The 22,576-nt window shown below is 43.6% G+C and overlaps 1 protein-coding gene across 1 annotated transcript in view; it reads right to left on the bottom strand.

The window, feature by feature from the left end:
• The window catches only part of LOC126281991 (lachesin-like), a 1,255,045-nt gene that overhangs the window by 26,955 nt on the left and 1,205,514 nt on the right, over positions 1 to 22,576 (bottom strand). Inside the window, exons 5-9 of the mRNA XM_049981377.1 lie at positions 17,913 to 18,041; positions 11,721 to 11,859; positions 6,692 to 6,840; positions 4,291 to 4,353; positions 2,214 to 2,273 (exon numbers count right to left, since the gene is read on the bottom strand). Coding sequence (XP_049837334.1) covers positions 2,214 to 2,273; positions 4,291 to 4,353; positions 6,692 to 6,840; positions 11,721 to 11,859; positions 17,913 to 18,041 — 540 coding nt within the window. The remainder of the gene's footprint in view (positions 1 to 2,213; positions 2,274 to 4,290; positions 4,354 to 6,691; positions 6,841 to 11,720; positions 11,860 to 17,912; positions 18,042 to 22,576) is intronic.

Raw genomic sequence — 22,576 nt, 5'->3', positions numbered from 1 at the left:
GTCGCATTGGTACCAAATCTCACCACACCTCAGCTCCTCGCCATTTTGAACGAGTCACTCGATGGGAAGGCCGTCACACAACTTCTTACCCACATTTCCGCACTTTCATTGATGCCTCCGCGACAGAACTCAGAACCACGACAGAATCGAATCGTAAACGCGTCAGGGGGTAGCATAAAGGGCGTCTATGAAGACACTTCTTCCCTTGCCGCGTTGATTGTCACGGATTCCGCAGCCGGAAACAATACTTCACAGTCGATGAACAACAGGGCGATGTTCTTCAAAAATTTGGTCACTGCTACCAACCGCTGGCCATTTCAACCCTTCTCTAGGAACTTTGTGGAACTGAAACCTCTCTGATTGTGATAACACCCCTTTGGAGTGTAGCAATTTTTGCTGTGTCGTACCGGGTGGGACACCTAACGACCTTACAAGACTATTCGACGAAATTTGGACGTGATCTGAAGCAAAAAGTAGTTTGTGTGCGTTTTGGCCCTTCCATTTTCGCTTCGTCATGTGGAATATTCGTGGGTCGGTTCGACAGTGACAAACACGCGAATGATACAGGAAAGTGTCCTTCTAAGACCACTCAATTGAGCATCAATGTCGATGACACCAATGTATCTTCGCTGAGCACGTTAAGAGTGTACCTGAGCCAATGTTCGACAACAGTTCAGCCTTTTGGCTGCTGTAGCGCCTAGAAGTATGCAAACTCCACCTAAGAGTGACTGAGGAGTTACGTGTCTCGTAGGTGTTAGAGCAACCTCATATCTGAATTGGTGTCAAAGTTTATGACCGGTACATTTTCAACCTGCTCATAAAGATACGTGGGTGGCACTGATGGTGTTAAGAAACAGACCGTTCTTGGAGGGATACTTTGTCATTGTATTCACACATGTATCACTGTCGGACCCTCCAATGATCATGCCTAATGAGGGGGCGAAGAAGCAGCGACGAAAACGATAAAAATGCAGTACTGTTTGGATCATATTCTAATTGTGTCTAATAGGTTTGAGCGGTCCCTGGTGGTTCTATCCTCTATGGCACACCAAAACTTTCTGTAGCCCTCTAATCCAATGGGATGAGATAAAATTCAGTGTGACAATAGGCCCGCGATGTCCTTAGAATAGGGTTGAAACGGCCATGGGGTGGCATCACAGGCCAAAACGTTAAAGAACGTATTCCTGTTAGTCTCCGCACGGTTGCGTTGGGCAGATGGTGGCGAACTTTGCTGCCAATGTAACATCATTAACCAATCTTATAACTCACGTGAACTTCTGAGGAGTGGCCTCTTTTTCCAAATTTCAGCACCTTGTCGTCTGAAGCGCCGCCGATCCCGAAGGTAAAGTAGCGGCGTGCATCCTATAGCACTATTACAGAGGAAGGATGGAGGCACCTTTGAGCAAATTTCAGACTTATGCGTTACAATGCAGGGTCTCGAATAAGTGGGCATCTACTTTGCCTAAGCAGTGTATTTTGATAAGGCATTTATTTTCAGGCTCGGCTTCGAGGCTGCCTACGAGAGACTACACATTACCTTACGTTAGCACTCTACTCAGGACGATAGCAGCTCATTACATGCAGGTACATGTCCAAATGGCCTTTTCTTTAAAAACTCCATGTCTTAGCATACCACCACCCTTCTTTCTTATTACGATATCAAGGAAAAGAAGACTTCCATCCCCTTCAAATTCAACCACTTCCGTTAAGTTCCGAAAAATGTTACATAAGTGGTCCAAAACTCAAACGTATCGTTGGCCTACCGAAAGAAGTGTTTAGGTTTCAGATGGGCAGTTTGAAGTTCCACGTCCTCAAGATATTCCTGTAGAGATTTGAAATTCCATAGCCCAGTAAGTATTAGCCACAGCTACTTACCACCTCATCAATAACACTACCTTTTAAGATTCAGACAGCAACATCGACCTATTTGATGAAACTAATGATTGGAGAAATTATGAACTGTTTGTAGATAAAACCAAACTAGTTAATTCTAAGTATCGAAAACCTCAACCAATGAAGGAATTTATTCAGTCAACACTATTTTTTTCTTTTCTTTCAGTATTTATGCCTGTTGTAGGATGGTGTCGCACATCAAATGGTACAGGTGGCAATACTAAATGTGAACGACGTTATGGGCCTATTTTTCTGATAAAGTGAGTAGGAAATCTACGGGGTGTCCTATTCGTGGAGGAAACACAGGCGAGAATACTCACGGCTGGTAGTGAGGATCAGCGCGTTCGTCCGATCCGGTCGTAGAGTAGTTGTCTTCAGTGCTGAAAAGAAACAGATTTACGATTATAGCGTTTCCCGTGTACAACTAACATGTACATGTAAATTTCATATACATTATATTCTCGTTGAAAATTTAAGTAACTCAGAGGAGAACACCTAAAGTTGATAAAATATTTCCATATATTTTCGAAGGAAAATCACTGTAACCAGAACAATATTAAAGAGAAAATTGGTTAGGGAAGGAATCCTGGGGATAGAAACGCGCTGCTACCAGAATCAGATCATTCTTTTGAACTTTAAGAGATAAAAGTTGTATAATTTAATTAACAGAACAGTGTGTATCACACCCTATAGAATACTCACGTAAGTCATGGTCTAGACTATTTCATTAAATAATAACATAACGTTGACTTATCGTGCTCCAAGTGCTACCTTTCTGTATGTGCGTGGAACTTTTACATTCGGCTTTTCTGCTATCCTGAACTAATCACTTCATTAAGGTATACTTACGATCAACTGTGACTTCGAGAATTTGGTGCATGCAATGGAATCGATGTTTCTCTTTACTGTTGTTTACCAACAGCATTTGTCCTCCTACGGTTTGCTGAGGATATCTGTTTCCTCTTATCTAACATTTTCGAGTTCTGTATTTTATTTATGACGTTATTTTCATTCTGTCACCGAAGTATTCAACTGATAACTGTCTGATTGCTGCAAACCGAAAGTTTTTGTTTAGAGACTATAGTACTAATGTACTATACGATCCCCTGTTTGACTTCCAGCTTATTTTCATACCAGGCACATCCTTTTGTTTACTTTACCTGACATGAAATTATTACGCCGGTCTTCACTCTCGCTGTTATCTTTTGCTGTCATATGTTCAGATTCAAGAGCAAGTTAATAGAGTTTGAGAGGGACGGTTTATACTAGATGACTTGAACAAATAGTAATTACAAAAGTACTGTTGAACTGCTGTATACAGATGGCGTTATGAAGTTTTCGAGCTAGCTTAGTCAAAGTGCCTACAGAAAATTAGTTGAAATAAAAACCAATCATTAATCATTATTGATTAAGACATGAGCAATAAAACTATAATTACCTTTCGTACAAGCTACCTTGACAAACTCGGGGTTCTGATTAATGTTTATTGAACTATATTGTTATGGGATTACATATACTTAAGCTGTACTTTAATTATTTTTAAATTTAATGAATTTGTCCAACTTAATGTTTCCCATCGTTTGGCGTTATTTTATACAGGGTGAAGAGACCTCACCTGAAAAGCTTTTAAGACGGCTGCAGGGTGTGTAGAACTGAGAAATAACTCTTAAGAAAAAAATTCGATACGTTGCGCCTGCAAATTCAAGGGGCCCGCAAGATACCATTAATGTCAGTTCTTCTCATAGCGTAGGCGATAGCGCACGAGATTGCTCAGCCTTTAGCTCGGATTGGATCCCTCCTAGTATTCCACGTCCAATTTTCGTATGACTTTCTCGTTCGGTTTTAGGAAACCAAATGAAGAACACGTTTGGCGACACCACCTCTGGTAGGCCACTTGCATTGGTAAGCACATCGACCTGATTGGCTAACTTCAGTGCTAATGAATTCGCAAATGGCGCAACGTACCGAATTTTTTCTTAGAAGTTATTTTTCAGCACAGCGTGCCTTACAACATTCTTACAAGCTTCTCAGACTGACCACCCTGTATATAAAATTTAAATTTTATAATAAATCGTCATTCTGTGAAGGAATGATTTTTAATCGTTTTTATCTCTAGCTTCTAATAAGATATCATTCTTTCTCTCCTAAAGAAATTATCGGACACACATAAAATTTTCCACTTCATGCTTGATTAGTATCTTTTTAAACACGTGTTTACTGCCTACAAAAAGGACAACGTTCTCAGACGATAGCCAATGAAGTATTTTGCTATACACGTCAGATAAATAACTTCTTTTACACAATGGCTTGCATGTAAGAAGTCGGATAATCGTTACTCCTTATCAAGTTGTTCCGTGTTTTTCAACTAATTCCTAAATAGCGTTCTAAAATATTTACCTGGGACGGTAGTCTCTGGTATTACCGTAGTCGTTGTCGGCGGTCTTGTCGGGATTTTGATCTCTGTAATTACAGAAATATTGTTGATGTAGAACGGAGTTGTAATTTAAAATAAGAATTAATGATAAACTACTGCTTGTAACAATAACACATTTTTGTGAGCAAAATAAAGTAATAACAAATGTGGAGTAAATTTTGTATCTGATAGTGAGACGGCATTCATATGTGGTGATGCAACAGGAAACTGATCAATGCAGTGCTTTTGTTGAAGAAGGGACTGAAAGGTACTTGTATTTTTCTTTTAAGGAAGCAGTGGAAGAAGCTCAGAAATAAACCACTAGTTTGCCTTAACCGGAATAACTAGAAATGTACTTGCCAATAACTTCTTTTCATCAACAATTTAAATGCCAAAATACTCCAGTACCATTTCACTAGATATTTAGCAAACTCTGAAAAATGACTTATGTACTGTCAGTGACATAACAGTGTCTGGATTTAAAAAACCAGCTGCAGATCTGAAACAGAGCTTTCTTTAGGATGTTTACATGGTCTCCTCCTCATCTCAGCACAATGCCCAGACCTTCATACAAATAAATGGAATTGTCATAAAAGTACGTCCCTGGGATATTGTTCAACTCGTGCGTCACACTGGTTTGAATACCTGTTATGTCGTCAGAGCGTCAACCCTTGATGTGAATCTCTGCAGTTTGTCGCTTTGTGGTAGGCTCGAATCGATAATACCAAGTTTCATCACCCACGACGATTCTGCTGAAAATGGTTCAAATGTCTGTGAGCACTGTGGTACTACACATCTAATGTCATCAGTCCCCTAGAACTTAGAACTACTTAAGCCTGACTAACCTAAGGATATCGCACACATCCATATCCGAGGTAGAATTCTAACCTGCGACCGTAGCAGTCGCGCGGTTCCAGACTTAAGCGCCTAGAACTACTCGGGAACAGAGGCAGACGACGATTCTGTCTAGAAAGGAACTTCCTGCATTTCGCATTTCAAACAAGTCACGGTAGGTGTCCAACCGTCGTTGTTTTTCTTCGGATATCAAGGTGAGTGGAGCAAACTTACCACACAATTTTCCCTGCATCAGAACACACTTTAGAAAGTTCTGAACCCCTAACTTACAAAATTCACTCTATTGAGATTTGTGTCACGGCGGCGTTGGCATATTATGGCAGTACGTCCACTACTTAATACTGCCTGCTCGCTACAGACTGGGGGAATGCATATATAATTTTTACAGTTGTTAGTTCAGGGTGCCCCCATATTTACTGCACTGAGGTCCCTTATGCGACAGGAATTTAACCGGTCTCAGCACCTTCTGGAAGAGCTGCGTACACTCCACTGTGGGTGATGGATAAATTCAAGGACAATTACTCGGGTAGCTAATACAAATGTTGACATTTCAAAAACATTTTCACTGCCATATTTCACAGTAGTTTCAGTGTGAACTCCTGACCACACTTCCGAAAGTATCTCGAAACCTGAAGAATCATCTCACAAGAGGATCTTATTGGATCTATGTTTCTTGGAACTGTACCGCTGGTCCCAGCTGAGGTTCGAGTACTCCCTCGGGCATGGGTGTGCGTGTTTGTACTTAGGATAATATAGATTAAGTAGTGTGTAAGCTTAGGGACTGATGACCTGAGCTATGTAAGTAGGCTATTTAGGTTTTTTTTATTGGTAACGCCACATAGCGCCCTGTATGAAAAATCACTGGCTGTGCTGTGTGCAGTCTGTGGCTGGTTGGCATTGTTGTAATACTCGCCATTGTAGCGTTGGGCAGTTGGCTGTTAGCGGCGTGTAGCGTTGCGCTGTTGTATGTGAGCAGCCAGCAGTGGTGGATGTGGGGAGAGAGATGGCAGAGTTTTGAAATTTGTAAGAATGGATGTTATGAACTGATATATATATTATGACTATTAAGGTAAATACATTGTTTGTTCTCTATTACAATCTTTCATTCGCTAACTATGCCTATCAGTAGTTAGTGCCTTCCGTAGTTTGAATCTTTTATTTAGCTGGCAGTAGTGGCGCTCGCTGTATTGCAGTAGTTCGAGTAACGAAGATTTTTGGTGAGGTAAGTGATTTGTGAAAGGTATAGGTTAATGTTAGTCAGGGCCATTCTTTTGTAGGGATTTTTGAAAGTCAGATTGCGTTGTGCTAAAAATATTGTGTGTCAGTTTAAGCACAGTCATGTATAAATTGTTCTAAGGGGACGTTTCAATTTGAACATTTGTTTCTTGGAACATTTTTGCTCCTCTAGCTTATACTTTAACATAAGTCAGTTTTCGCTGTTAATTATGACACAGTTTGCTTAATGTACCTCTAAACTAAAGAAGACTAACGTCGAAACAGAGAGAATGGAGTCGTCCACTGAGGACGTACCGTAGAGGCGAACCGTCCCGTCGTTGTGGCCCAGTGAGTTGGTGGAGACGCAGGTGTACGTGCCCAAGTCCTTGGCCGTTATGTTGCGAATCGTCAACCGCAGGTGCACTTTGTACGAGAACCTCTCCTCCTCCACGTGGTGCTTCACTCTGAAACAAACACAGTTTTACAAGAGGAATCATTCTAGTGATAGTACAGTTTGCAGATGGGGAAATCCACTGACATAAGCGACTTTGACAAAGTGCAATTGGTTTTGGTCTGACTCCTAGGATTGAGCACATCGGAAACGCCGAGACTGAAGGGCTTACTTTAGTAAGAATCTATGGAAACTGATTGTAGAATGGCGTATGTCGACGCATTCTGAGTAGCCTAAATGCATGCCAAATGGAACTCTTTGTGACACAAATAATTTGTATACCCTAAAAAATAAAGAAATAGGACTTCAAATTTCAACTCAAGAAAGAAGTTAGAATTAATTCAGTTAATTACATCAAAAGATTCATAAATCAGTTGACTAGCAATAGCAGTTCTAAACTGAACACTTGGCATGTCTGACTAAAGAGCAGTTACATAAAAGTGACTTATAAATCATGTGACAAGCCACATCATTTCGAAAGTAAAACTATGGCAAATACGACTGAAGTGTCTGGGGTACGTTTCTAATAACTGCGTACCAGAAACGAAACAATTACATTCACAAAGTAGTGCCGTGGTGCGATGTTAGTATAAAAGACAGATAGCTCTAGAGAAGGGAATGTGTTACATCTATGGTTGAAGTCGAGAGCAGATTGGTCACATCAATCTGAAAACATGTCTTTAGAGTGAGGCTGGAACTTCCTGAAACTCTATAAAAGTCCCTACGAATGATCTCTGATCTCGCTGTTACAGCTCTGTCTGACTATATCAAACTGTAGGTGGGGGATGAAGTGGCTGCAGAATCGGTCATTGGCGGCATACCAAGTTAGTTCTGGCTAATTCTGGCTAATTCCAAGTCAGCCCAAAACCTTTTTATGTGACTTAGCTTATCTTCATGGAGATGGACCCTGGCAGCGACTTAGGCTTGTGGAAGAAAAATCTGGCTGTGAAGGCTCCCTGTGGTGGAATGATTTTCTACTGAGTGCTTACTAAGAGGAAGATTTGTATTTCTGAGTTTTGCATTCTTCGATTTTTCAGATTGGCTGGGCTGTCGACATTTCAAGCGATGACGGTGAGGAGCAGCCTTAAAAGATGCTTGCTCAGTTCCCTGAGTTTCGATTGAGGCAGTTAACCAGGAATATAGTTCCTGCTATTTTGTGCTGGATAAAGGTATCTTACTCCCAGTCTCTTTCTGTGGCCAATGAAGTGAGACCTCGTCAGCACAGTCGAGTATTTCTCTGTCTCTTACTTACGTTTTATTTACAATAGGTAATCCTCTCATTGCTTCTGCAGCGTAAACATTTCATTTTTGCGCACCCAACCCTCGGTGGCTTCCCAAGCTTATAGAGATGTCCCAAGCTGGGGTTCTCACACTCCATTTTCTATGGTGTCTCGTGCATTGCTTTATACGTTTTGTTCACAGTAGAGGCTTCCCAGACTTTGCTAATATAGGGGCCTTAAACCACGGGAGATCGTATCTATGTTGACTGTGGTGCACCTGACATCCAGTAGTTGCACCTCAAAGTAGAGTCTGTTCACCTTTGCGGCAGTGATCTGCCCCTCTGAGAGTACGTCCTTCTGAGAATTCCCTGGAGTAGATCTCCCTGTCTGGCTCACCCGAGTGCTGACAGCGACATGCCACTGTGCTTACATAGTAGCTCTGTTCTTCTATAAGCTATAAAATTCTGAATAAAAATTGGAAATTACTTTGATTAACTACTGAAAATCAGTGGTAGTGATATGCATTTCATTCCTCAGTTATTAATATTAATTGGAATTCGAGGGATCTTGATATTCTGATTTCATATTAGTTATAGGACAGTTCTGGAAAAAAAAAAAACCAGATGAGTAACTATGGTGAAACCACGAACACGCGAGAACACGTTGGACATCCATACCACATCACAGAAATTGAAGTTGAGAGGCTTTCCCGGTTTGTAAAGCAGAATAAGCAACGGTCTGTGGCATATCTGAAGATAGTAATCCAGAGCAGTTCATGCTGCACACGCTGTTGAACATGCAGCTTCACAAGGGACAGTCCCTACTTATTACCGGTGGTGGTTCGAAACGTGCACCATGTCATGGGCGGAAGCTGTTGGAACAGTAATAATATGTCCAAAGCATTCACTTGCAATTCCATGAGACGGCACCATGATGGCTGTGGATTAAGTGAACATTATTGCGGACTGACACGACTACTTTAAAGTTTTGACAGCTACAGAACCAGAATTGGAATATAGTAAGAAGTGCCCAAGAACGACTTCCACTAATACTCAGAATCGCATGCATACGGTATGACTCAGCAACGAGTTGTTTACCTATTGAGGTTTAGTGGCTGTAAAATTGGAACCTATCTGAGTTTTGTCAGTGGCATTATGCAATAATCTTTGTGTTCTCCTGTAATGTGATCTACGATGAACTGTAGTTTTGGTGTCTGCAATGACCCGCCGAGCCAGGACTCATTCACTGAAGGCATTTAAAGATGATGGAGAAAGTTGAGAATTGCAAATAGACATAGGCATGTCATTTACGGCCGTGATAGAGAGTACAATCAACACTGGCGCAGCTATTGTTTGGATTCATCCAGGTGTTACTGTCAGATAACGTGCGAAATTTCTACATATATAAACTGGAAATTTTCACACTGTTTTAAACGAACACGTATCTGGTGTGTTCACATATTAGATACCGCAAATTCCTAGTCTGGAGCAAAGGCAGAATTGTGCTGATGTATGCAACTAGTGGAAACCCTTCTTTTAATACACTCCTGGAAATTGAAATAAGAACAACGTGAATTCATTGTCCCAGGAAGGGGAAACTTTATTGACACATTCCTGGGGTCAGATACATCACATGATCACACTGACAGAACCACAGGCACATAGACACAGGCAACAGAGCATGCACAATGTCGGCACTAGTACAGTGTATAACCACCCTTCGCAGCAATGCAGGCTGCTATTCTCTCATGGAGACGATCGTAGAGATGCTGGATGTAGTCCTGTGGAACGGCTTGCCATGCCATTTCCACCTGGCGCCTCAGTTGGACCAGCGTTCGTGCTGGACGTGCACACCGCGTGAGACGACGCTTCATCCAGTCCCAAACATCATCAATGGGGGACAGATCCGGAGATCTTGCTGACCAGGGTAGTTGACTTACATCTTCTAGAGCACGTTCGGTGGCACGGGATACATGCGGACGTGCATTGTCCTGTTGGAACAGCAAGTTCCCTTGCCGGTCTAGGAATGGTAGAACGATGGGTTCGATGACGGTTTGCATGTACCGTGCACTATTCAGTGTCCCCTCGACGATCACCAGAGGTGTACGGCCAGTGTAGGAGATCGCTCCCCACATCATGATGCCGGGTGTTGGCCCTGTGTGCCTCAGTCGTATGCAGTCCTGATTGTGGCGCTCACCTGCATCGCGCCAAACACGCATACGACCATCATTGGCACCAAGGCAGAAGCGACTCTCATCGCTGAAGACGACACGTCTCCATTCGTCCCTCCATTCACGCCTGTCGCGACATCACTGGAGGCGGGCTGCACGATGTTGGGGCGTGAGCGGAAGACGGCCTAACGGTGTGCGGGACCGTAGCCCAGCTTCATGGAGACGGTTGCGAATGGTCCTCGCCGATACCCCAGGAGCAACAGTGTCCCTAATTTGCTGGGAAGTGGCGGTGCGGTCCCCTACGGCACTGCGTAGGATCCTAAAGTCTTGGCGTGCAACCGTGCGTCGCTGTGGTCCGGTCCCAGGTCGACGGGCACGTGCACCTTCCGCCGACCACTGGCGACAACATCGATGTACTGTGGAGACCTCACGCCCCACGTGTTGAGCAATTCGGCGGTACGTCCACCCGGCCTCCCGCATGCCCACTATACGCCCTCGCTCAAAGTCCGTCAACTGCACATACGGTTCACGTCCACGCTGTCGCGGCATGCTACCAGTGTTAAAGACTGCGATGGAGCTCCGTATGCCACGGCAAACTGGCTGACACTGACGGCGGCGGTGCACACATGCTGCGCTGCTAGCGCCATCCGACGGCCAACACCACGGTTCCTGGTGTGTCCGCTGTGCCGTGCGTGTGATCATTGCTTGTACAGCCCTCTCGCAGTGTCCGGAGCAAGTATGGTGGGTCTGACACACCGGTGTCAATGTGTTCTTTTTTCCATTTCAGGAGTGTATAACGTGACGCATGATGGTAAAACTGTATAACCGCTCATGAAATGTGGATGTTTCATAATAGGCCAGAAGTGAAACACAGTAGCAGAAGTGTGCGAAACACGACCATCCACTCCTACGAGAAGGCGTGTTTGCAGATCTACTATGGTAATTACGTTTTGCAGCATACGGTAGACGGCTCCTAGGCTAACACATGAAACATCAGTTTGAAAAGAAAAGAGTCGTCAGCTGTGAAAACTTCTTCAGAATAACAGCAGGCTTCCCATTGTTCAAACTATAATACAGTTTTTGCCCAGACAAGGCTTACACCATCTACCTTACAATCCAGACATTGCACTGTGTGACGTGTCTCCCTACATATTCCTAAAAATTGCCTTAAGGGACTTACTTTTGGTAACGAAAGCCTAGACGTCAAAGGTAATTCTGATGACGCAAAACGCCCTCTACGAGATGGCAAGGCGGTATGACAGGAGCATCGCGTTGGCTGTGAACTGTTGAAAATAACAGAATTTTCAGTTTTTTAAACTTCTAAAAAAATGTTCTTAGAAAATGGTAAGTCTACATTGGATATCGCTCTAATATTCACAATGGTTTTCGTAAAATAATTTTAAACAACCCGGAAATTTCCTTCTTTACACAAGGCACACGTTTTCCGCCGAAAAGCTACTTTTTCATGCAGGTGGCGCCAGTGCTGGTGGCAGATGCACTCACCCGTCTAGCAGCATCTCGCCGCGGTTCTTCACCCAGTAGTTGATGGTGTTGGGGAAGGCCTCCACGAAGCACTCCAGCTGAACGTCTGTCCCCAGGGGCGCTCCCACCAGCTGGTTGGGCACTTTAACCACAGGAGAAACTGCAAGAGCAGAGAAGGATGGCATTAGTGAAGATTTTCTGAATTTGGTCGGTTTGATTTGAACGAAGATAAACGGGAAGAAGAGTAAGGCAATGGTTTTTACATGGCAGTCAGTTCTGATAATAATGACAGTTTGTGAAGAGTTAGGGGAACTTAAGATACCCAAGATACGAAATAATTAGTAACATGAATTTGCAATCAAATAACCGAATGAAGGATAGCCACTACAGCAGAAACGTTTTACACAAGGAAGAATATTTAGCTTAGTCCATTAACTACACAATTAAGGAAAATATAAGCGAGGTGCTTTGTAAAGAGTGCTACCCTGTATGGTAAGGAAACATGGACACTGAGGAAGGGAGAGATAAAATGTTAAACGCTTTTGAAATGTGGATTTGGAGAAGGAAGGAATGTGTAAATGGACGACAAAGTACGTAATGACATAGGGTATTATGTGTTGAACGAGAAAAGACAAAGACTGGAATCAGTTAAGAGGAATGTAAGAAATTCGTAAGGCTACTAGACACAAAATAAAGGATGCATTAGAAATGGTAGCAGGAAAGTGGACCAGAGGAAGAATAAAATACCAGCTGATGGAAAACATTTAGATATACTGTACGCATTATACACAGGTACGAAGAGCAGAACCTGCAGTGATGGACCTGTGTTAGGGCCAGAACACATTATCATCATCATCAATCATTAAGCTCATTAATTATCGCCATCAGTCATCATCCGTCATCTTCCATCAGTCGTCATCATCTACGAGTAATATTACCAGGTTATATTGATTAGACAGACCAGATGCAATCAGTAGTAGGGAAGACGAGAGGATACTGAGGAAGAGCAATGTATCCGTTAATGAAATGCTAACTAAACTTTAGTGTGACCTATTCAAATGTCCTCCTCCATTAATTGCATTTCTTATCACGTATGAGTGATAGCAGACTTCGTAATAATGAAGACGTACTTCATAAGTCAGTATAGTCAACACCTAAGTGTAGTTGTAATATTCAGAGAACTTGAATGCGGACTTTGTAAGGAAGGTGACAGTGCTTCATTTGTCTTATTTTACACAACTAGAATTAAAAGTTGATTGGTTGACATTTATGTTTCCTCCAATTTATATCCCGTGTGCTAATCGTGAGGGTACGTTAAGTTAGATTACAACGTATAGAGACACTTTTACTCGCTACATATGTGAAAGGTATGAGATCCACTAATATCTGCAGTAAGTACCCTGCACCAAGCGCAAAAGAACTGATTGCTTAGAATAAATTGATGCGCAGTCGTATGTACCGTAAAGCAGCGACGCGTATAGCCTGCTTAGCTAAGCATCTGTATGTTGTCTCAACATAAAATACCCCTGCACTGATACGAGTATAATGGACTAATACTGTAACAGCAGAATTTCACAGCTTTTCCGATTTTCGAAACTGGCGAATGCCCGTTTGAGAGAATTTTAGAGAATCTGCGAACTTATTTTTGTCCACTCCCTTTTCCCGTAAAAAGAATTGCTACGGAAAGGGAGACGTTGTGAATACATTTCCCACAGGTTTCAACATTCTACAATAGAGCGATGTTTGCAGGCGGCCTAATTCTGAAGAAAGGAAAGAAGACTTCAAGTTTGCATTTTTGTATTTCATCAGTAGCAATCATATAGGCGACGGAGATCATCTAAGGGGTTGAACGAGAAAGGCACACTGAATGGCACGATTGATTCTTATTCTGGAGGAATGAATGTTAAATTTGAATTCGAATGGCTCTTGTGCCCTCTGAACCGTTCTATTCCAGAAAGAGTAACGTTGGAGCCGTGTGGGTGATGCTGCTTATTGTGTTAAGGGTATGGATGGAAGTAATATTTAGGATGATATTGAAGTTCATAGACGCGAAGGTTTATAACGGCTAAAGGCCATTAAAAACTAAGGGGTTGCAAGCTGCCATAGTAAGCTATTAATGTCCTGGTGCCAGGACTGATCTGCAGAAGTGGGCGTGTTATTGTTGCTGTGGTCTTCAGTCTAATACTGATCTGTAGCAGTTTTCCATGGCAGTCTATCCCGTACAATCCCTTTTATCTCTGCATAGCTACTACAACCTACACCCTTTTTTTGTACATCTCACTATAAGGTGATAAGTACGGTGGAATAATGAAATTAAAGTACAGGATGTTCTCCGGAGAATCTTGGAGATCGAAACATGTCGTAAATATTGAGAAGAAGGATTGACAAGGTAACAGAAGATGTGTTATACATCAGGTAATAACTTCTGGGAGGGTGGGTGGGGGCAGACGGTGGGGACCGAGATTCTGATGTATAGAACAAATAACTGACCATGTAGGGTGCAAGTGCTATTCTGGGATGACGTTGGCGCAGAAGCCATAGTGGACCCCATCAAACGTAAGGAGACAGATAGAAAAAATATTATCAAAGCTTGGTCCCTTCTCTCTTCCACCCACCCTTTACCCCCCCCCCCCCCCCACCACCACCGCCACTCACTCACCTTGTCAAGCAATAAATGAGTCTTTAACGTTTCATAATGTGTCGCAACAACTGATGCTTCTTTTCACACAACTTAAGCTATAACCTCAGCATCTCTGAGGCACGCATTCAATCCTGAGGGTACATATCTATTAGCACATTTGAGAAGCTTCTAGCACTCATTATCTAAATATTTACCTTATATACGTCTCCTGTTCAAGAATAACACATTCTCAAGAACGCGTAAATTTATGTTTAGGTTTTTCAGAATTGCTGTTCTGCCTGTAGCTAATTTTTATTTTATGTCCTCGTTATTTAGGTCATGGACAATTATTCTGCAGCGAAAGGTCACCATTTAACATTTCACTTCGTAAAGTGTTGAGCATCGTCTGATTTAATTCAACCACATTTCAATACAGTGTTCTCACTTCGATTTATGTTTACCTTATAACCTGTTTTCAATACACAATTCATTCCATTTAAGTGCTACCTCAAGTCCTTTGCGTTATCTGGCACAATTACAAAGCCGTCAGGAAATCTCTTTCAAAAGTAATGATAGATGTCCTTCAGTGCTTGCCTAATGCACAGATTGAATGTCATCGGGACAGCCTCACTCCCTTGTCAACCACTACTCCAATCAAATCCCTGTAAGTAGTCTGGTTTCTGTACAAGTTACACGAGGGATGTTCAAAAGTTATGCAACACATATTTTTCTCGGCCAATTTCGGTTGAAAAAAATGGAGATTTTCTTGTGCGACATCTTGGTATGTTCCGGCTTCAGCCTCTATAGTCGTGAAGCTCCCATAGGTAGCAGCGCTGTACGTACCCTTCGAAATGCCGTCTGTAACGGACGTGCCTTCCATGAAGAGAGCTCGTATTGAGTTTCTTTTGGTGGAAAATCAGAGCATCACATATATTGAGAGGCGCTTGCAGAATGTCTACAGAGATGAGGAAGCGAATAAAAGTACGCTAAGTCGTTGGGAGAGGCGTCTGTTACACTCCAACAAGATCGCGCAAACGACATATCACCCACGTGCTCCAAACACCTGGGCGTGTCTGTTGATAGTGCTTGCACACGCGTCCACCAGCTAGGTTACCCAAAGCTGTGCGCCAGCTGTGTTCCTCACCGCCTATCGGAAAGCCATAAAGAGCAACAAAAGACCATCTGTTCGGAAGTTTTTACGCGTTGCGAAGCTGATCGTGACAATTTTTATTCGAACTTGGTCACACACAGGTTCATCACTTTGAACCGGAAGTTAACGGCTTTCCATAGAGTGGCGCTACATCATCTCTCCCAGAAAGGAAAAGTCCAAAGAAGCACCCTTGGTCGGCAAAGTCAAGGCGACAGTCTTCAGGCACTCTGTAGGAGCTATACCGTTCGAGGTCCTCTTCATGGTGCCACTATCCACTCTGAACTGCACTCATGCTCATAAATTAAGGATAATGGCAGAAATGTGGTGCACACAACGTGACACTACACAAAACTGAAGCTAATTGCATAGACACATAGGGATGACACACGATACAGATCTGTAAGTCCACGCTATTGGTGATAAGTTGAGAAAACTGTTCCGAAACACATGTGCCACAGAACGCCACTGTTTCCTGCGCATGTACCCCGACATGAATATGGAATATAATCACCGTACACACGTACACAGACCGCACAACATGTTGGCAGACTCTGGATCAGGTGTTCGAGCAGCTGCTGGGGTATAGCTAAATGGTTCAAATGGCTCTGAGCACTATGGGACTTAACATCTGAGGTCATCAGTCCTCTAGAATTTAGAACTACTTAAACCTAACTAACCTAAGGACAACACACACATCTATTCCCGAGGCAGGATTCGAACCTGCGACCGTAGAAGTCGCGCGGTTCCGGACTGAGCGCCTAGAACCGCTAGACCACCGCGGCCGGCTTCGGTATAGCCTCCCATCCTTGCACCAGTGTCTGTCGGAGCACCTGAAATGTCGTAGAAGACGTGCAGCGATAAGTCGACCGATAGCTTCCCAGACGTGCTCGATGGGGTTCACGTCTGGAGAATAGGCAGGCCACTCCATTCGAATGGTATCTTTTGTTTCAAGGTACTCCTCCGCGATGGCAGTTCGCTGGGGCCGTGCGTTATTATCCATCAGGAGGAAGGTGGGATCTACTGCACCCCTGAAAAGGCGGACATCCCGATACACCTGATCTGTTACAGTTCCTCTGTCAAAGACATGCAGCGGTGTACGTGTACCAATCACAATCCCATCTTACACCTTCAAGCCACGACCTCCATACAGGCCCCTTTCAAGGACAGTAAGTGGTTGGTATCAGGTTCCTAGTTAATGCCAGATGAAAACCCTGCGAGAATTACTGTCCAGACTATACCTGTATTCGTCCGTGAACATAACGTGGGACCACTCTCCTGTGACCAAGGGTTAGTGGAATGCACCTTGCAGGTTTCCGGCCGAATACACCATGTCTATTCAGTCGTCTGTAGAAAACTGTTCCAGTTGCTGCAATAAGGTCCAGAGCAAGGCTACTTGCAGTACTCAGTGGCCGTCCGCGGGCACTGATGGTCATATATAGGTTTTCTTGTGGTGTTTTACACTGTGGACAGCCCGTACTGTAGCACCTGGACACGTTTCCTGTCTGCTGGAATGGTTACCATGATGTTGAGATCACATTTTGTGGCACACGGACGGCTCGTATTACGACCCTGCCGTGTTTGACCAGCCTCCAGTTGCCCTAGTATTCTACCCCACACAACGTCATCAATATGTGTTCTTTGAGCCATTTTCAACACACAGTCACCATTAGCATGTCTGAAAACGTCTGCACACTTACTCGCTGCACCGTACTCTGACACGCACCAACACACCTCTGGACTGCCACCAGCGCCACCGTGCGGCCACTGCAGGTCAAATGCACCGCATGGTTATATCCCGAGGTGTTTGAAGCCCGCAAGCCGCCCACCAGAGCGTTGTTTCACCATGTATCAACATTATCCTTAATTTATGAGCATGAGTGTATATTGTGCCACCCTCAGGAAATTGAAGAAACAACTTCAGCGTGTTCGTCGCCGTAAAAATGAAAACTAACTTGTCATTCGGCATGACAATGCAAGTACGTCACAGTACTTCATTGGACTGTTCTTCCTCAACTCCCATACAGGAACTCGCACCTTCCGATTTCCAGCTGTTTAGCTCACTGAAGGATGCACTCGGCTGGAAGCAGAACGTGGATGATTGGAAAGTTATTGATGCAGTAAGGCGTTGGCTCCGACGCCGAGCAGTCGAGTCATACTATGCGCATATACTGGCGCGTCCAGTAAGGTGGCGTAAGGCCGTCTCATTGAACGGAGATTATGTTGTAAAGTAGAAATTTGTAGACAAAAAAGTGGCCAATAATACGGTATATTGGCATCCTGAATAAAACCAACGTACTTTCAGAGTGCAGAACCTGTTGCATTACTTACTGAACGCCCTATTGGTTAAACCTGCTACATTCATAATTTCAAAGAGTGTGTTCCAGTTAGCAGGGTGAAAAGCTATCGCTGCAGACCTAGACAGACAGGGTGTAGGCCTACTCACAGTTGACGTTGAGCGTGATGCGCTTGCTGACCGCCGGCGGCACGTCGTTGGACGCGATGCACAGGTAGGCGGCCATCTGGCGGCGGTCGAGTCTCGACAGACGCAGCTCGTCCCCGTTGACGGTGTCCACTGGAAACAGAGAGCGCCGGCGTGCGGCTGTCACTTGCTGCCATAACACTACACTCAGGGAAAGGGTTTAAGACAAGTACAGTGAGGTGACAGAGTTAGAGGATAACGATGTGCAGACGTACAGACGGCGGTAGAATCCAGTACACAAGGTGTTAAAGGACAGTGCATCGTTGGAGCTCTAATTTTCACTGAGGTGATTCATGTGGAAAGGCTTCCGACGTGATTATGGCCGCGCGATGGGAAGTGATAGACTTTGAACGTGACATTGTAGTTGGAGTTAGTCGCATCGGACACTCCATTTCAGAAACCGTTAGGGAATTCAGTACACCGAGATCCAATGTCAAGTCTGTGCCGAGAATACAAAATTTCGAGGATAACCTCTCACCACGTACAACACAGTGGCCGATGGCCTTCACTTAACGGCCGAAAGCAGCGGCGTTTGAGCGTGACGCTGTGGCCGAGCGGTTCTGAGCCTTTCTGAAATACGGTTTAGTTATCAGAAAGCCAAAATTCACCTCGCCGTCTGCTTAAATTCCTTAGCTTCTTGTGGGCTTTAGTGATCATGTACTGTAACCCCATCGGTTCCTATAACGTAGGGTTGGTATTTCTACATCTACATCTACATGAATACTCTGCAAATCAAATTTAAGTGCCTCGCAGAAGGGTTCATCGAATCACCTTCTCTATTATTCCAATCTCGTATAGCGCACAGAAAGGATGAACACCTACATCTTTCCGTAAGAGCTCTGATTTCCCTTATTTTATAATGGTGATCGTTCCTCCGCATGTAGGTCGGTTTCAACAAAATATTTTCGCGTTAGGAGGAGAAAATTGATGCTTGGAATTTGTTGAGAAGATTCCGTCGCAACGAAAAACGCAATTTTTTAATGATGTCCAGCCAAAATCCTTTATCATTTCTCTGACACTCTCACCCACATTTCGCGATAATACAAAACGTGCTGCCTTTCTTTGTATTTTTTCGATATTCTCCGCCAGTCCTATCTCGTATGGTGCCCACACCTCGCAGCAGTATTCTAAAAGAGGACGGACAAGCGTCGTGTAGGCAGTCCCCTTAGTAGGTCAGTTACATTTTCTAAGTGTCCTGCTAATATAAAGCAGTCTTTGGTTAGCCTTCCCCACCACATTTTCTATGTGCTCCTTCCTATTTAAGTTGTTCGTAATTGTAATACCTAGGTATTTAGCTGAATTTACGGCTTTTAGATTAGACTGATTTATCGTGTAACCGAAGTTTAACGAGCTCCTTTTAGCACTCATGTGGTTGACCTCACATTTTTAGTTATTTATGGTCAACTGCCAATTTTCGGCCTAATCAGATATCTTCTCTAAATAGTTTTACAGTTTGTTTTGATCTTCTAATGACTTTATTAGTCGATAAACGACAGCGTCATCTACAAACAACCGAAGACGGCTGCTCACATTGTCTCCCAAACCGTTTATATAGAAAAGGAACTGCGAAGGGCCTATAACACTACCTTGGGGAACGCCAGAAACCACTTTTGTTTTACTCGATGATTTTCCGTCAATTACTACGAAGTGTGACCTCTCTGAGAGGAAATCACAAATCCAGTCACATAACTGAGACGATGACCTCAGACGTTCAGTCCCATAGTGCTTAGAACCATTTCAACCATCGGCGTTTGCTTTGAGTGTTCGATGCTAACAGGCAAGCAACAATAGAGCGAAATAACCGCAGAAATCAATGTGGGACGTCTGAAGAATACACACGTTACAACACTGTGGCGATATGTGGGTTAATGGGATATGGCAGCAGACGACCGAGGCAAGCGCCTTTGCTAACAGCACGTTGCCCCTTGCAGCGCCTCTCCTGGGCTCGTGACCGTATCGGTTGTCCTGGTCTGGTTAGTCCCGATATCAGCTGGTAAGAGCTGAAGGCAGGGCTCGAGTGTGGCGCAGATCACACGAAGCCAGGGATTCAAGTTGCGAAGAAAGCACTGTGGTGGTGCCTTCGTAATGGTGTGGGCTGTGTTTACATGGACTGGATTGTATCCTGTTTATGTTCGACTACTTGGAGCCCATTTGCAGCCATTCATGGACTTCATGCATGGACTGGATTGGATCCTGTTTATGTTCGGGTACTTGGAGCCCATTTGCAGCCATTCATGGACTTAATGTTTCTAAACAAGGATGCATTTTTTATGGATAACAATGCGCTATCTCACAGTTCAACATTTGCTCGCGACTGGTTTGAGAACATTCTGGATAATTCGAACGAATGATTTTGACACCCAGATCACCCGACAAGAATCCCATCGAACATTAATGGAATACAGCCGAGAGTTCAGCTCGTGCACAGATTCCAGCACCGGTTAACACTTCCGCAGTTATGGACTGCTATACAGAGCGATGTGACTCAGCATTTCTCCAGGATATTCCAGCGACATGGCGAGTCAATACCGAGCGAAAGAAGGTCTGACACGATATCAGGAGGTATCACATTAGGCCTACCCTCCTCATCTCAGAGTACAGGTACCAAGAGAACCCTTCAGAGAGAAAATACATTATTACTGCCTTACGTACGACAACTGCACTGTGAAATACATTGGAAAAACAGGCAGAAGCATTCGTACTAGATTTAAAGAACATCTTAACCTACCTAACTCCCTGTCAGCCTAAGTAACCATCTGTGTGAGAAGGACACTCCATTATAGATCTGCAATATAAATTAAAAATGCTTCATAGGCGAAGAAAGGGACATAAATGGAACGTTCTCAAAGAGATAGTACAATTAACATGCATAGATACTCTCTCAGTTCACACACAAAATGTGCAACTAGAGTTGTGGCACCGCAAAGTTTCAGGACACTTCGACTGCTTAAATACAGGGTACATTATTCAAACAGTGGAGTAAACAACACGGGTGCAACGGTGCAGTCTGTGAAAACAATGGCAAGAAGGAATTATTCCACGCCACAACGAGTGTTTATTTACTATTAATGTATGTGTGCTGAGTTCGCTCCGTCTGTCTGGAGATTATTTGAACAGAAGTTTCCAGGTGTTGGAATTCCGACTCGTCACAAATTAGTGAAATTTCGGAGAGTGTTCATGACAAGCAGGGTAAAGGACGACGCACAGTTCTCACAGAAGTTCATCGCGATTGCACTGCATACCGCCTGGAAAACTACCTTAAGAATTTCTTAGACGTCTTTCACATCAAACACATATCTCTTGCTCCTATGTACAAAGTACTGCTAAGTTACTTGGGCTACGGCCCTGTAAAGGAACAGTAGTGAAAGAGCGTAAATTTGGTGATACAGTGCACAAGGTTAGGTTTTGCGAATGGGTTTTGAAAGGATTCCATGATGGTGACACGGGTATGTTAATCCCAAACTGTCGACATTGGGGCGCCGATAGATCTATTGCGCTTCATGAGGAATCTCTTCACAGTCAGAGAGTAGGAATGTGATGCGCACGTTTTTTAATGACACATTTAACAGTGAAAGATATGTGCAAAACATTTGGCAGCCGTTCTTTAATGAGGTACGTGGAAGAGAACGGAGCTTCCTTCTTTTTCCAAACGGAGTTCCGAAAGGGATTATACGGCCAATGTTTCCATGTAAGCAATTGACAGTGTATTCTGTGACAGCCTGCTTAAAATCCCGATTTAACCCAGTGCGGTTTCTATTTGTGGGGAATTGCAGAGAATAAAGGACACACAACAAAACCGCACATGTCAAAAGAACGTGAGAACCATATATGCGAGGCAATTGGATCAATTTCTCAAAGAGAATTATATCTGAGATGAATAATTTCTTGAGTGGGCGTCAGAAATGCGTGGAAAACAATAGCAGGCACTTACAGTGCGTCACTGTGTGACCCGAGTGACTATATTTTAAATATAGTACTGCTGCAGTGGACGGGTGACACGGCATGTGATTCGCCGGGCAACGGAGCGCTCGCAGCCACTGTCCACTGCGCCGTACGTGTGGTTGTCAGACATATGGAACACCTTGTAGAACAACCTACTAAATATATGCTATTCCTTACTTTAAATCATTTTTACGCAGTGTTACCTGGCATTCCACTAAGTTAGATTCAAGCATGACCAATACAATTGTTAAATACTGTGAGTTTCATACATAGCCATTTATGTTCTTTTTATTTTTGAATATTTTCCAATAATTTTCTGTATAATTTGTTTCGTTTTACAACTTTATTGCACTAGATATGATAGCCTCTTACACTCCTCCTTCCTTTGTTTAGGTAATAAAGTAACTGTTGTAACTTAGGTTCTTCAAGCATCCACTTGTAAAACTTCTTGTAAAGGTGCTAGCTAACTTTTTTTGCCACGGAAGGTGCCAGCCAACTTTTTCTGCCACATTTTATAATTCTGTTCCAATGTCGCTTCCCGTTGTACACGGCTTCACCCGCATGCGCCCGTTTTCCCCGTCAGCCCGGGCACAGGTTGATCTCCGTTCCTGTCTTTGCGCTAGCTGTTTACCTCATGTCGTCAGCACATGTTGACGCTATTGGTAGGTCCATATAATATTTTTAAT

Source organism: Schistocerca gregaria, chromosome 7 (genome assembly GCF_023897955.1).
Source record: "Schistocerca gregaria isolate iqSchGreg1 chromosome 7, iqSchGreg1.2, whole genome shotgun sequence".
Classification (NCBI taxonomy): Eukaryota; Metazoa; Arthropoda; class Insecta; order Orthoptera; family Acrididae; genus Schistocerca; species Schistocerca gregaria.
Note: the sequence above shows the minus strand (reverse complement) of the source record. Positions and strands in the feature narration are given on the sequence as shown.